Here is a 13008-nt window from a genome sequence, read left to right as displayed (position 1 = left end):
GTTCACCGATGACACATACATTTCGCCTAAAGGAAGAAGTCTTCGTGTTATTTGCAGCAGACTGCAGACAAGTTTATGTATTTTTTCTTCTTAATTACAAAAATGGAAGATTTCTCCCAACGCTTCCTCAACTTATAAACATTTCTACATATGCCTAGAGCTTCCTTTTTGAAACCTAGTAGTAGTCACATAGCTACTATGAACGGAATTCCAATTTCTTGGTCAAGTCAAGTGAAATAACTTGGATTAGTACTTGACCAAACGTAGTACTTGGCGCCGGTGGTGTAGTGGTAAGCGTGATGTAGTGGTAACCGTGATTGCCTCTCACCCCATCAGGCCTGAGTTCAATCCCAGTCGATGCTGCTGGGATTTTCTGAGGCATAAAATCTCTGATCACGCCTTTCTTCGGAAGGAAAGTGAAGCCGTTGGTCACCGGTTCATGAGTTGATGGGTCGATAGGTAGGGTCCAGGTGTGGGAGCTGCCTCCCTGGCGTCGGTAGCATTGGTGCTCAGCACGGAAAACAATATCGACGGGGAAAAAATCAAGGAAAAAACTATGTTTTATTACAATTTTTTTTTTTTGGAAAATAAAAGTGTTTTTATATTACTCAGATAATTTCAAACTTTTTCTAAAGAAAACCTCAATTTAAAGTAATACCATCGCATAAAATACGAAATTTAGTTTAAAAGTCGCTGTGAAGAACTTCATGGAATGGGTGTCAATAAAAGTTTCAATTGAAAAAAAAAAACTGCATCAGTAAACAATATTTCAAAGAAATTAAAAACACTCAGTGTATAGATTAGTGCCAGAATGTGCTTATCTCAAGAAGAAAAACATCAGTAACCATGCCAACTCCGCTCTATCTGATACATAGTGCTAGATCGGTACGGTCAGAAACGGAACGTACTCTGGGAGTTTGTGGAACCACACCGCAAGACGAACAACTGCATCATGTGCCACATTTGGGGGTATGTTGTTCTCTGAACAGCGAATATGAAACTATGCGTGTCCGTGAAAATAAAGCTAGCATCCCATCGATTTTTACAGAATTGGCTACTGTCCAGACTGCTCAGAACGAAAGGGAATGGCCTTCATCCCAGTAAAGGGAGCAATGTAAATCAGCTCGAAAACAGTGAACTACAGGCTATACTTTCATCTCAGGCTGACGCAGAGGTTTGTTTGCTGAGCGAAAGTCCATACCGGATTTTGAGGGTAAGTTGAACAATTTTAAATCATATTTCCAGTTACTCCTGTGCTTTGCTGTAGTAAATCAAAAATTAAATGAAAGACAATTAAATGTGATCATCTAAATCTTGAATAAATTGCTTTCACGAGGCGTTTTAAAGATTTTTAAACTTATGTTTAAAAAAATGCTAACTTTTCCGAAATAAAAACAATGGTCTCTTCAAATTAGAGAAAAAAATATTGAACATCAGCTATTAACACAAATGTTGATCTTCTTTCAACAAAGAATATTTATTGCTTTTATACAGCACCTTATTACGGGTGTCACTTCATGGTGAAAACGAAGTGAAGTGCCCAACTAACAATTTTCACAATGAAGAGCTTTGAGTGGGTTGGTTTATTTCCTTTTAATTCCGTTATAATTGCTTATCTTTTGACAGATACGCGTATTTCGTCTACTACTTGCAGACTAAGTAGTAGACGAAATACGCGTATCTGTCAAAAGATAAGCAATTATAACGGAATTTAAAGGAAATAAACCAACCCACTCAAAGCTCTTCATAAAGGGATTCCGTTAAGAGGTTCGACAAATTTAAAGGATTAATTTTCACAATGTAAACGCTTTACTCATTTCATTTATACAGTCTCAAGCTGTATTCAAACGTTGTACGATATGAGGAAACTTTTACTCAACCTCTATACAAGCAAATCTGGCGAACTTAGTCAGCTACTTATGGCTGTTGGAACGGTCGGGAGAAGCTCTTATTGCATATCCATTAACGCTTATATACAGCTGTTATCCTGCTGTTTAGTTGTGTGTAAGTTCACACACAACTAAACAGCAGGATAACAGCTGTATATAAGCGTTAATGGATATGCAATAAGAGCTTCTCCCGACCGTTCCAACAGCCATAAGTAGCTGACTAAGTTCGCCAGATTTGCTTGTATAGAGGTTGAGTAAAAGTTTCCTCATATCGTACAACGTTTGAATACAGCTTGAGACTGTATAAATGAAATGAGTAAAGCGTTTACATTGTGAAAATTAATCCAAGTTCGAAAGGCGCTTATTCAACCTTTTCCCGGTTATCCAATAATCACTACACAGCTTTCTCTTGAAGCCGAGTTAAATACTGTTTACGCTTTTTTATGAAGAAATTTATTGAGTTTATTTTGCTGTGTATCAAATTAATCGAAATTAGTTACAAATCATCACCAAATTATTTACCCTGCACCGGAACCTAGAATCGAACTCGAGACGACCTCATTGGCAAACCTTGACACTACCAACTGTGCTACGCCAACACTTTGAACTTATGTAAACAAATCAACATTCCCTTCTACAACAAAATCGCTGAGTAGAGGCTTTATAATAGTGCACATGAATCACTTTTCTCGAATAGTTATAAAAGAGCAGAGTAAAAGCTGTAATACTGCACACGTCTAAAAATAAACCTAGTTGACTGTGAAAATGCTTCCGAATTTGCTCTAACACAGTTTATAAGCTGAGTACAGGTTATTTAGTTGTTGAAAAATCACTTTTGATGTTTATGTTATTCAGCAAGAGTGGTTGGTTGTGTAGAAGCCATCAAGTGAGTAATATATTCACTTTGTTAGCTTTGTTTTGCAGCTACAAGTTGAAAGTTGGGTAGTGTGTGTATACAAGTGACATTAGCGTTTATTGGCTGATGTTATTCAGTGTGACTGACCAATTGAATAATGGCTGTGAGAAAGTTGAGTAAACGCTCTCCAAAACTATTTTGCTAGCTTTTGCTTGTAGCTGTATCTGCAGCTTCTTTTCAGCTACTTTACAGCACAACGCTGGAAAAGTTGGCTTACAAAGCTGAAAATGTTAGTTGGGTGACCAGTTGTCACTCACGGTGAAGTGATTGCCGTGTAATTAAAACGAGAATCATTTCACTGTGAGTGATAAGTTGTCACTTCACCGTGAAGTGATATCGGTAATAAAGGCCACAGAAAATCATTAACTATTCAAAAATCAGATGTTTGAAAAAAAAGTTCAAAAATTATGCTAAAAGTTTATGTTCAAATTTTATTGAAATTTCCATTGTTTCCATTTAAGAAAAGTTAGCATTTTATAAAAACTTTCAAATAAACATTAGTTTAAAAAGCTTGAAAATGTATTTATTTTTTGTTATTGAATTCCTTAATAGTTTTTTCAGTGACTTTTTTCAGAGTGCATTTCGATTAGATGAACCTTTTTCGTGCTATGATTTATTGAAATATATCGAACACGCCATTTTGAAAAATTAAATGGCTGAATTCCAACACAAATTTATTCGTTGCCCGTAGCGAACGATCGATTTAAAGCATGGTTGATTTTTGCTACAGATGCCGCTAGTAAAAAAAAGTTACGGAGATTTATGTTGTATGCAAAAATACCGGAAAATGTTCATTTTAACTAAATATGGACCAATTTTTGGTTTCGATATCGGAAACAAAAATCATGATCGATCCAGTCGATTCAAAATAATATGAAACCCATCACCCATTCCTAATCCGCTTGTCAACTTCTCAGCTCTCAGATTAATAATACGTAAAGTAATGAAAACTGCGTAGGACCACTTTACCACTTTGGTTATTTTTGACTGCAGATTCAGACTCAGAGTCTAATGGCCTGAACAAAGAAATCAGGCAGAAATTTGACTTAGTCAAGGCACAAGCAGGAAATAGCTCAGGATGGAAATTTTTCACGTTGGTCCTTAAGACTAAAGCTCTAGTCAAAGTAAGGACGTCTGCCAAAAGCTGTTCCAATCGATCTGTCAAAATGCACTGCTTTGTTCGATTGGAATAAACTTTGTCACTTTTCTGGTTTCAGTCGTCCATACATTTACTAGAGGGCTTTACTCAGACCACTTCTGCTACATGAGTGACTGAGTAAATAAACAGAGGAAGTAGTTGTGTTCAATTTACAAGGGCGTCAAAATGAGCAAAATCTGATTAATTTTCCCAATTTCCCTGTTTTCGTACCAACAGCTAAAATTGCTTTTCCATTCATAATGTATATATTCAGCTCTTCCATAGCAAAAATATACAGTAGTTCTCAGAATTTTGTTAAAATTGGTAGTGGTTATGACTTAGATTATGTGACTTTGTATAGCTGTTTGTACGCATGGTAGTCTATCTGCATTGTCCATCTCCGTTCTATCGATCAGAAAAGATCAATAATATCAATGATTTCACCGTGCACAATTCAATAATATGTTTGTTCCGATGCCTTAGTTCATTAGCTACAACATAAACCCGGTTAGAGCGCATCGTATGAATATTTACGCTCTTTGTTCTCAGAACAAAAGAAGCGCTCCCTGCGAATCCCCTTTTTCTACGTTTATCCGTAGGACGAAGAAAATCTAATGGCGTTTCAATGCGTTAGGACGGAATTGAAACTTGTAGAACGAATTTAGAATCAAGAAGCAGTATTATATTTTAAACAATATCTCAACAATTTGTGGCTTTTTATCAAATCCAACGGTACGTCTGAAAAGGTGAATTAATTTAGAAGTCATCTTTGACAAAAAATCCATTTTTAGTTTAAACTCGTCGAGGAAAGAGAGGTAAAGTGCGCGTTGTGCTTAGTAGGACGGAAATTAGATCAAAAACCCTATTGAGCCCAAAACTTGATAAGTTCAAAAAAAAATCCAAAACTTAAAAAAAACACATTACTGTAAAACGCCTAAATTCTCAATGAAAAATATAAATACATTTTACGCACCCCGGAGGTGAACCAGCGTCTGGTTGAAAATCTCCTTAATAAAGACAACCAACCAACCATTTTACGCCCTCTATCTACAAACCATGAAAACCATAAAAAAACAGGTACAATCAATGGTTTTCAGAACAAAGTCCCAATTTTTTAACAATATTAAAAAAAAAATCCTGCCTTTCATTTGATATTTTGATCTTGGAAATCGGTTCATTGGTATGAATTTACGAAAAAAGTCATTTTTGAAAAATAAAATAAATATCAGGACCACTCTAACATGGAAATGGTCACACTAATGATAAAAATACGGGTCTATTATTTTGCAATAAGGAACAAAACTACCAATTTATACGAAATTCTGAGAACCACTATATTTTTTTGCTATTTTTTTGTTTTATTTTCTTTGATTTGTTTTCCTTGATTTGTTTTCCGTACTGAGTACCAATGCTACCGATGCCAGGGAGGCAGCTCCCACACCTGGACCCTACACGTACGTACGTATCGACTCATCAACTGATGAACCGGGGACTAACGACTTTACTTCCCTTCCGAAGGAGATGATTAGAGATGTTATACCTCAGAAAATCCCGGCGGTGCCGACAAGGATTGAACCCAGGCCTTTTGGGGTGAGAGGCAATAACACTTACCACTACACCTCCGGGACCGCTCTCGTTTTGCTATGGAATGGCTGTATTTTTATCGTCTACCAGTCTTTCAATTAGCACGCCAATCAACCATCAATGCTACAGATTGTTTCACTTTTTATTCAGTTGATGGAGGAAACTAACCGTAGTTACGCAGCTAATTTTATTAAAGATATTTATTGACATGCCAATGTTCAATCGAATTCGATTCTGTTTGATCAACGCGAGGTATCGCGTCACGTGTTGTTTACTATGGTGTTGATGGTGGGGTGTTAGAATGATGGGCTAAATAACAGTTATTGGAAATTTACCCACAAACGTGACAACCGCACCTAGTCAGATGCCGAAAAGTTTTGCAAAAACGGAACAAATTTGCACCACAAAATCCAAACAATTTATAAGCACTTAAATTTATAAGCACGGTAAATCAGACTGTTTCAAGCGGTAGCTATGGAAAAGAAATATTAATATTATTTACTGTCCTGCCCGTGTTTTTATTAGTCAGATGAGCGCTCCGACTGGCAAGCGGCTAGAATGACCTTCTAAAAGAAGCTTCTTTTAGAATCTTCTTAAGAAGCTTCTTTTAGAATCTTCTTAAGAAGCTTCTTTTAGAATCTTCTTAAGAAGCTTCTTCTGGAAGCTTCATTTAAACGCATCGTTTAGAATCTTCTTAAGAGGCTTCTTTAGAATCTTCATCTATCAGCTTATTTTAGACGCTTGGCCATAGCAACGCAGTAAAAGAGCATTTTTCCACGGTTTAAGGAGTATTTCATCTTATTAATATTGCAAAAACTATTTTCTCGTACCTATCTCTGGCAAATCAAATTAGCTACACCGTCGATTGTCAGTGAAAGTAGCTAATTCTAACAATATCACGACTTTGATGGCTGATCCCAATTCATAATATTGTTTCCAATGCTGCCTATTCTCTCTATAGACCACTTTTGCTCCAATCGTAGTACCCACTGATACATAACCAGTCCGGAGAGGAAAATTACGAACCACTCGACTGCCGGTGAAAACGACATGGCGTGCCGTGCTTTTTCCCAGAAGAGTTTCCACTACACGGTCGATGAGATTAACTCAAAATTCAGTGGTTTTTCACTCAAACTCGCAAAAACCTCACTTTTCCTCTAACAACTAATAGACTGAGTGAAATCTAACTCGATTTTCCTCATATTTTAAAGGTTTTTCCAGGAAAATCGAGGACTTTTTTTCTCAGTGCATTCCGTGTTTGGAAAATCGTTCTCAAATCTCATACATTCACTGCACAACAAATCTCACGCTAGAGATCCTCATGCAATTCCACGCACTCACACTCACAACGCTGCAAATTCATTACAGCTTAACAAACGTAAACACCAGTCAAACCTCAATTTGATAGCATATGCATTAAGTTGTTTGTTAGTTTTCAGTTGAAAAATGCAACAATCCGCAATGCTAATTTTGAGGCGATGAATTTTTGATCCGGGAATCTCATCAGTGAATATTGCGCAGTGAAATTGTGCAAGCCAAAATTCATAGGTGAATAATCTCAAGCATGCGATTTGAGTATTCGAGTTTTTCCGAACACTGACCCTCTGAGTAACGTAGGTTTTGCGAATTTGAGTTGATAAAACTTAAATTTGAGTTGGTTTAATCGGCCGTGTATCCTTCCCACCAGATTCGGTTGCAACGAGATCAACATTAACGTTGAGAGGTGGAACGTTCGTCAGCGAATGGAACTCGAGTGCAGTGTTGGAAGATGTGGTTATAAAATGAATAAAATTCATATCTTATCGAGGCATGATTGCAAATTCGGTGATTTACGAGTTCTAGATGAAACGATGTCAATCAAATTCACCATTCTTCAATACGACAAAAATCTCTATTCTGTTATTGTTTGGGTTGTATGTGTTGTGCCTTTTGTTACACTTTGCATTGTTAAATTTTCCGGTTTCTCAATGTTATTCCGTTAAATTTGCATTCTTCCTCAACGTTTGATGTGTGATCTGTTGATATTCAATTCGAGAATTTAAAAAAAAATATTTACCGTATATTGCAGCAGCAATGGACTGTAAAATGTCCACAAAGGATCTTGCAATGTGCAGAGGTAGTAAATGTCATAGAAATTATATGGAAAAAAAATTACGCGACATTTTTCTCCCCATACGTTTTCATAGTGGCATTTTTTATAAAGACAAGTCTTTTTACCATATCTGCGTTAACCTTCATAAAGATAAGTTGTTTGCTATATCAGTAAAGAAAAATATTGTATAGCTGTGCGATGAGCGTTTACGAAATGGAGAGAGACGCCTGAAAGTGATTTATATACAAAACATCATGTGCTCTACTTTTACCTGAGGATGATCTGGAGTGAATGAAGCTGAACGAAGACCAGCATGATATCAAGAGCAAATTTTCATTACGTCGAATGTAACAAAGGTAAACAAAGTCGAGCTATCAGTGTCAATCGATGCTCCTGCTATTACACTATATACTGTCCGAATATAGGAACACATCCCATTTTTAAATTTATTTACCAGTCGAATTGCTTTTTGACGTAATCACCTTCCGATCAAAATAGTTTTCGATGTTACTTAAGTCACCCGATTTCTATGGAGATGCCGTTTGCCTTAAGTAACAGCACTGAGAAACCCGTGAAAAGTGTACTTTCGTCGTTTTGCTTTCTCATTATTAAAGTGAATAAATCGAACTGTTTGTTGCTAAGATGATTTCGGTGGTCCTAAAATGATGAATGGGCTGCACGTAAGGAGACGTAATTGATAATTCTCCCGTATATCCTGGTAAATACACTTTGACTTAAGTAACAATAGGGGCCACCAAACGACGTATAATAACTTTTGACTCAAAAACCAGTATTTCTTAGCATGAAAGCTAGCGATTTGCCTTTGTATGATTAAAACCCGGCTAAATATGTTAAACATTGCTATCACTATGAGATTATATGTGTTTGATTGGAAATAGGAATAACTTTTCGGTCATCAAAACAAAACTTTATTTTTCTCGGATCGGTGCGAATGTAACTTACGACATAATGAAAATTTGCTCTTGATATAGACTTTTCTGAATTCCCAAGTATTAGTGCAGAACATTGAGTACTTTATAAGTACCTCACAGTCGTATATGTGGACGGTTTCCTTGCACTTATACTTATAATTTACTCAATGCTTGCCCTCACACTTAAGCATTCAGACAAATCAGTGCCAACATTTCAAAGGGGCCTAATTGCTTTTGTTAACAATGGCTTTAGCCGTCCATTTCTCGCAAATAAAAGCCCACCCTTCCTATTTACCAATGCTAGCTGGTACAGAAAACATTTCCCTACCTGCTGGTGTCATTCATTTTTATGATTGAGCTTTCAACCGCGAGAAATCGACGACTAAAACCATTGTTTACAAATGCAATTACGCCCCTTTGAAATGTTGGCACTGAAATATCAGTTTTTAACAAACATTGATGGAACCTTAACCAAAAAAGACGCCTCGTTGACGGTATCCTCGATTCTTGGAGGCTGCGATACCGAATGCATCAAGGTTAAAAAAAAGTACTAAAGTAGTAAAATATTTAAATAAATAGAAAAAAAAAACTATTACAAAATGAGTTGATTGCTGGACTACATTTCATTTAAGGGGTAGATCCCAGTGAGAAATGAAGATCACTGGCATTAATTTCATCAACATGACCCAATAGCATTAATTCCGTTAATTTGAGCACCGCCCAAGTGAAACATGCACCGTTCGAAAAATTCATGTACATTTATGCGAGATATAGCGCACATAAAATTAACGCTAGCATAATTTTTTTTTTCGAACGGTGTAGAAGCCATTACTAATATTCTCATGTGTAATTGTATTTTATTCTGTTTAAACTCTTAAATATTAGAGATTGTTTGAATTGATGAATATGAGAAGACTAAAGCTTGATCGGAGTTGTAGAAGGATAATGATATATTGCTTGCCAGCTTTGTTGCAATATACATAAAGATTTTCACGTCCGGTTATATTGGTGCAATATGTGTCAACCTCATTTTGACAGATCTATTTCCATACATTTTTTAGGTTAGCCAGAGGAAAATAATAAACAACTTTACACGGAAATGAACCCGCTACACCGTTTGAAAAATTCAAGTAAATTTCTGCAATATATAGCGCACATAAAGTTAACGCTAGATTTGGCGTAAATTTACACGATATTTCGTGTAAAATTAAGCGCAATATCACACAAATTAGGAATATTTTATGCAAGCTTGTAAACGATTTCATCGTTTATGCCTACTATAGCTCAAAATTAAACAAGGGAAGATTTTACGCGATAGTTAAGATTCAGATTTATTTTTTCTGTGTAGTGTGCGTGCGTTAAACGTCACTAATAAAGATAACAACAACAACAACAAATTAATTAACACACGTGTATCATCTTTGGCGTAACTTCTTGAAGCAGCTTGCCAACAATTTGGTTGTTTCATTAGGGGCTTAAAATGACAGAATATCAGAACTTAATTCCAGTTTTATAGTTTTTTTTTCTACTAGTTTTTTTTTTTCGGAAATAAGTTTCAGTCAGCAATTTTTAGTTTGTTAACATTTTATTTCAAGTTAATTCACACACAGAAGGTGTATGTGAAATGCTTAATGTAAATTCATATTAATAGATTTTTTCGGCGCTTCCGTGGTAGTTCGGAAATCGGTGGTTACCCTTTCAACCAACCTGACGATGGAATTCCTCCTTTAAATTTACGCCCAACTAGTGACGCAAGGTCTTTAGCAGCTTCCAAGATCTTTTTGGCCATCTTGGGACTGCCAAAAGCAGCGCACATACAAACCCAATCCGCTAGCTGGTTCTCCAAATCAACACTCAACACTATTTCCCTTCCATATTTCTTACCGTGGCTTCCCTTAATTTTTGCGTCGTTTTCGGAATATTGTACCTTTTCTGTGCCTGGTACGCGGTAAGTGATTTATTTCTAACTAAAAGAAAAGCCTCTTGAAGATTTTCGACCGTATAACTCTTTTCTTTAGCCATTTTTTCAATCGAAGAAACTGATCACTCGAAAAAAACGAAATCGAATTTCAAATCAGCTGCGTATGAAGGATGTAGACAAACCGAAGCGCACCTAGCGGCCGTCTTAGGAAACACATAGGTCCAACCATCATCATGCGTAGGTCCAACCATGATCATATTTATCTATTCGAATTTCGTCAATTATTCAAACATTTTAGTGAAACCAATGGATAAATGGCGTACTAACGTGTTGTTTACACCTTAAAGCAGTATTTTACTGCATGAAAATAAAAATAAATGTGAAAAATATTCCCTTTTTGTATGTTTGAAAGTAAGGCATGATGGCGAGCTAATGCGTGAAAAGTGAACTGTTTTGAAAACACATTGAAACTCAATTGTTTTGAAGCTTTGTCAATAAAACACCCATGCAAATTGAAAAAAAAAGAGTTTTTATGATAGTAAAGTGATCTTTGAAAATAAAAACTTAGCGAAGATTGACTAAACTAGCGATTGAAAAAATAGGTCCAACCATCATCAGTTTTTGGATAGGTCCAACCAGAATCAATTACCCTACTAGTTTTGTGTATATGCCTGCCTAAAAGTTTTATACACCCAACTCTTTTTTTACGCGTGTATTTTTTCCAATTTTCTTTTTCTGTGGTGAGGTTAGAATTTTTTTTGTTTATTTTTTATTTGTCACACCAGTTGCATCAAGTTTGACTTTATTTGAACATCGGAATTAAGGGTTGGAATTACATCGTGAAATCGACTTTGGAATTCGGTTCAGTAGCATGGTGTAAGGCAGTCCCTTCACGCAAACCAAAAATCTATTACAATGAATGTTAGTTCCGTTTCCTATCATCCTCTGTTCATGAACATCGCAACGAATGTTAGAAATTGACCATGCAGGCGATGTAATGGTTTTTTGTCTTTTTTATTTCGTGTTCCATCTACGCTTTCGACTATACCAGTAAGCTTGTAGAACGACGCACATTGTAGAACATTGTAGAACGACGCACACACTTGTCTCGAATCTCTCCAGCAGAAAAAGCATACGAAGTCGAGCATGCGAGAAAATGAGCGCTTCATGTTTGCTTTTAGGCTAACCATATTCAGAAGCATGGAGAGAGCAGTGGAGAAGGCACAGGTCTGATAGTCTCAACGTCCGTGGTTCGAGTCCAGTCGGCAACCTTTTTTCTATTTTTTTTCGACATAATTAATTTCACTCACTAATACACTCCACATTTTTCGGTCTCCAATTTTCTTACATCGGACCGCAGCTAGGTATATCGCATCCTCGGTTCATGCGGTCTTCACTTACATCCTCTGATGATGAATCCCACATAATTGTAAGCGAATCTTACATCCACCGGTTGGGTGTGCTGTCGAATAAATTGCCTTTCGGTCATTTTCAACTTCTATTCAATTTTCATACTGCCGCACTCCAGTGGAACTATCAATCTATCCTATTCAGCTAATTCTCTAGCTAATGAATTATCACACTAAAACTTCATGTTAGATAGCATTTCCAACAAGCTTTGAAAATCGTGAAAACTGTGATTGTATCTGTTGTGTTTATAAGAGGTTAATATATTTTTAATTAATTTTTTTAACCTTTTTTAAATTCAAAACATGTCTATTTTTGATGATAAAAATGTCGGTTTAGAAGCTGTAGGTAGATCCCATGCTTAAAAAATAATTTAAAATGGTATAAATATACTTTCGCAGTTTTGTTGATTTGATTATTTCATGTTTTTTTTTTGTTCCGGCCATATCACAAGCGTCATTAAACCATGAATTCGGTTAGCAAAATTTCACCTACAAATAACTATCCTCGAACATCCATGTTTCCTGAATATTTTCTGCCCTCACTGTTATAAATACTCACCACTCCTCGAAAGCCGAAACGGCATCGTTCGTGGATAAGAACGTGTCCTGTCGGTCGGTTCGTTAGCTCCCTGCACCTTACGGACGAGAGAAAACACGGCAAGGGATATGCTACTAGAAGAAGGCTATAAAACAGTCGGTCGAGGATCGTAGATCTTCAGTTCATCTCAGAACGCGGCGCGAATTCATCCTCTTAAAATGAAGTAGTAAATGTACTACCTTTCCACCTTCGGATTACCTCCCCCACGGATCTATCATACACCCCCTATGCTTACTTTAGCACCCCTGTAGAAGGAAGCTGTGATTTGTAGTGTGTCTACTTGTTGATAATGCACTGAAGATATCCTGTCGGAGTGTTGTTGGATTACCGGTGTAGTGAGTGTCGGTCAATGGACAGCAAGTCTACCGTAAGCAATGTGGTGAAAGTGATTTTTTTTGTGTTATGCGACTGAAGGATACTCACAGAAGGAGCATTAACAAGAAGTGTGTGAAGTGTACTTAAAGTTGTTGAACAAATTTCGGAGCATCGTAAAGAGCTACCTCTCTCTGTGAATTGTTAGTTGTGTTGA

General features: G+C 36.6%; 1 protein-coding gene across 4 annotated transcripts in view; it reads left to right on the top strand.

Annotated features, from left to right (window-relative positions):
• The first annotated feature begins 787 nt into the window (after window positions 1-787).
• Window positions 788-13008, top strand: part of TrpA1 (Transient receptor potential cation channel A1) — a 90113-nt gene continuing 77892 nt past the window's right edge. For 3 of the 4 annotated variants that reach the window (XM_065218332.1, XM_065218323.1, XM_065218312.1), the window contains exons 1-2: window positions 789-969; window positions 1049-1213. In XM_065218332.1, the coding sequence (XP_065074404.1) occupies window positions 847-969; window positions 1049-1213 (288 nt within the window). In that variant the 5' untranslated portion in view covers window positions 789-846. Of the gene's footprint in view, window positions 970-1048; window positions 1214-13008 lie in introns of all 4 variants that reach the window. The other variant, XM_065218304.1, reaches the window with a different exon arrangement.

Source organism: Ochlerotatus camptorhynchus, unplaced genomic scaffold (assembly GCF_037179485.1).
Source record: "Ochlerotatus camptorhynchus isolate MF236.1 unplaced genomic scaffold, CSIRO-AGI_Acam_v1.1 ptg000008l, whole genome shotgun sequence".
Lineage (NCBI taxonomy): Eukaryota > Metazoa > Arthropoda > Insecta > Diptera > Culicidae > Ochlerotatus > Ochlerotatus camptorhynchus.
The sequence above is the reverse complement of the archived record's forward strand: the minus strand, read 5'-3'. Positions and strand labels throughout refer to the sequence as shown.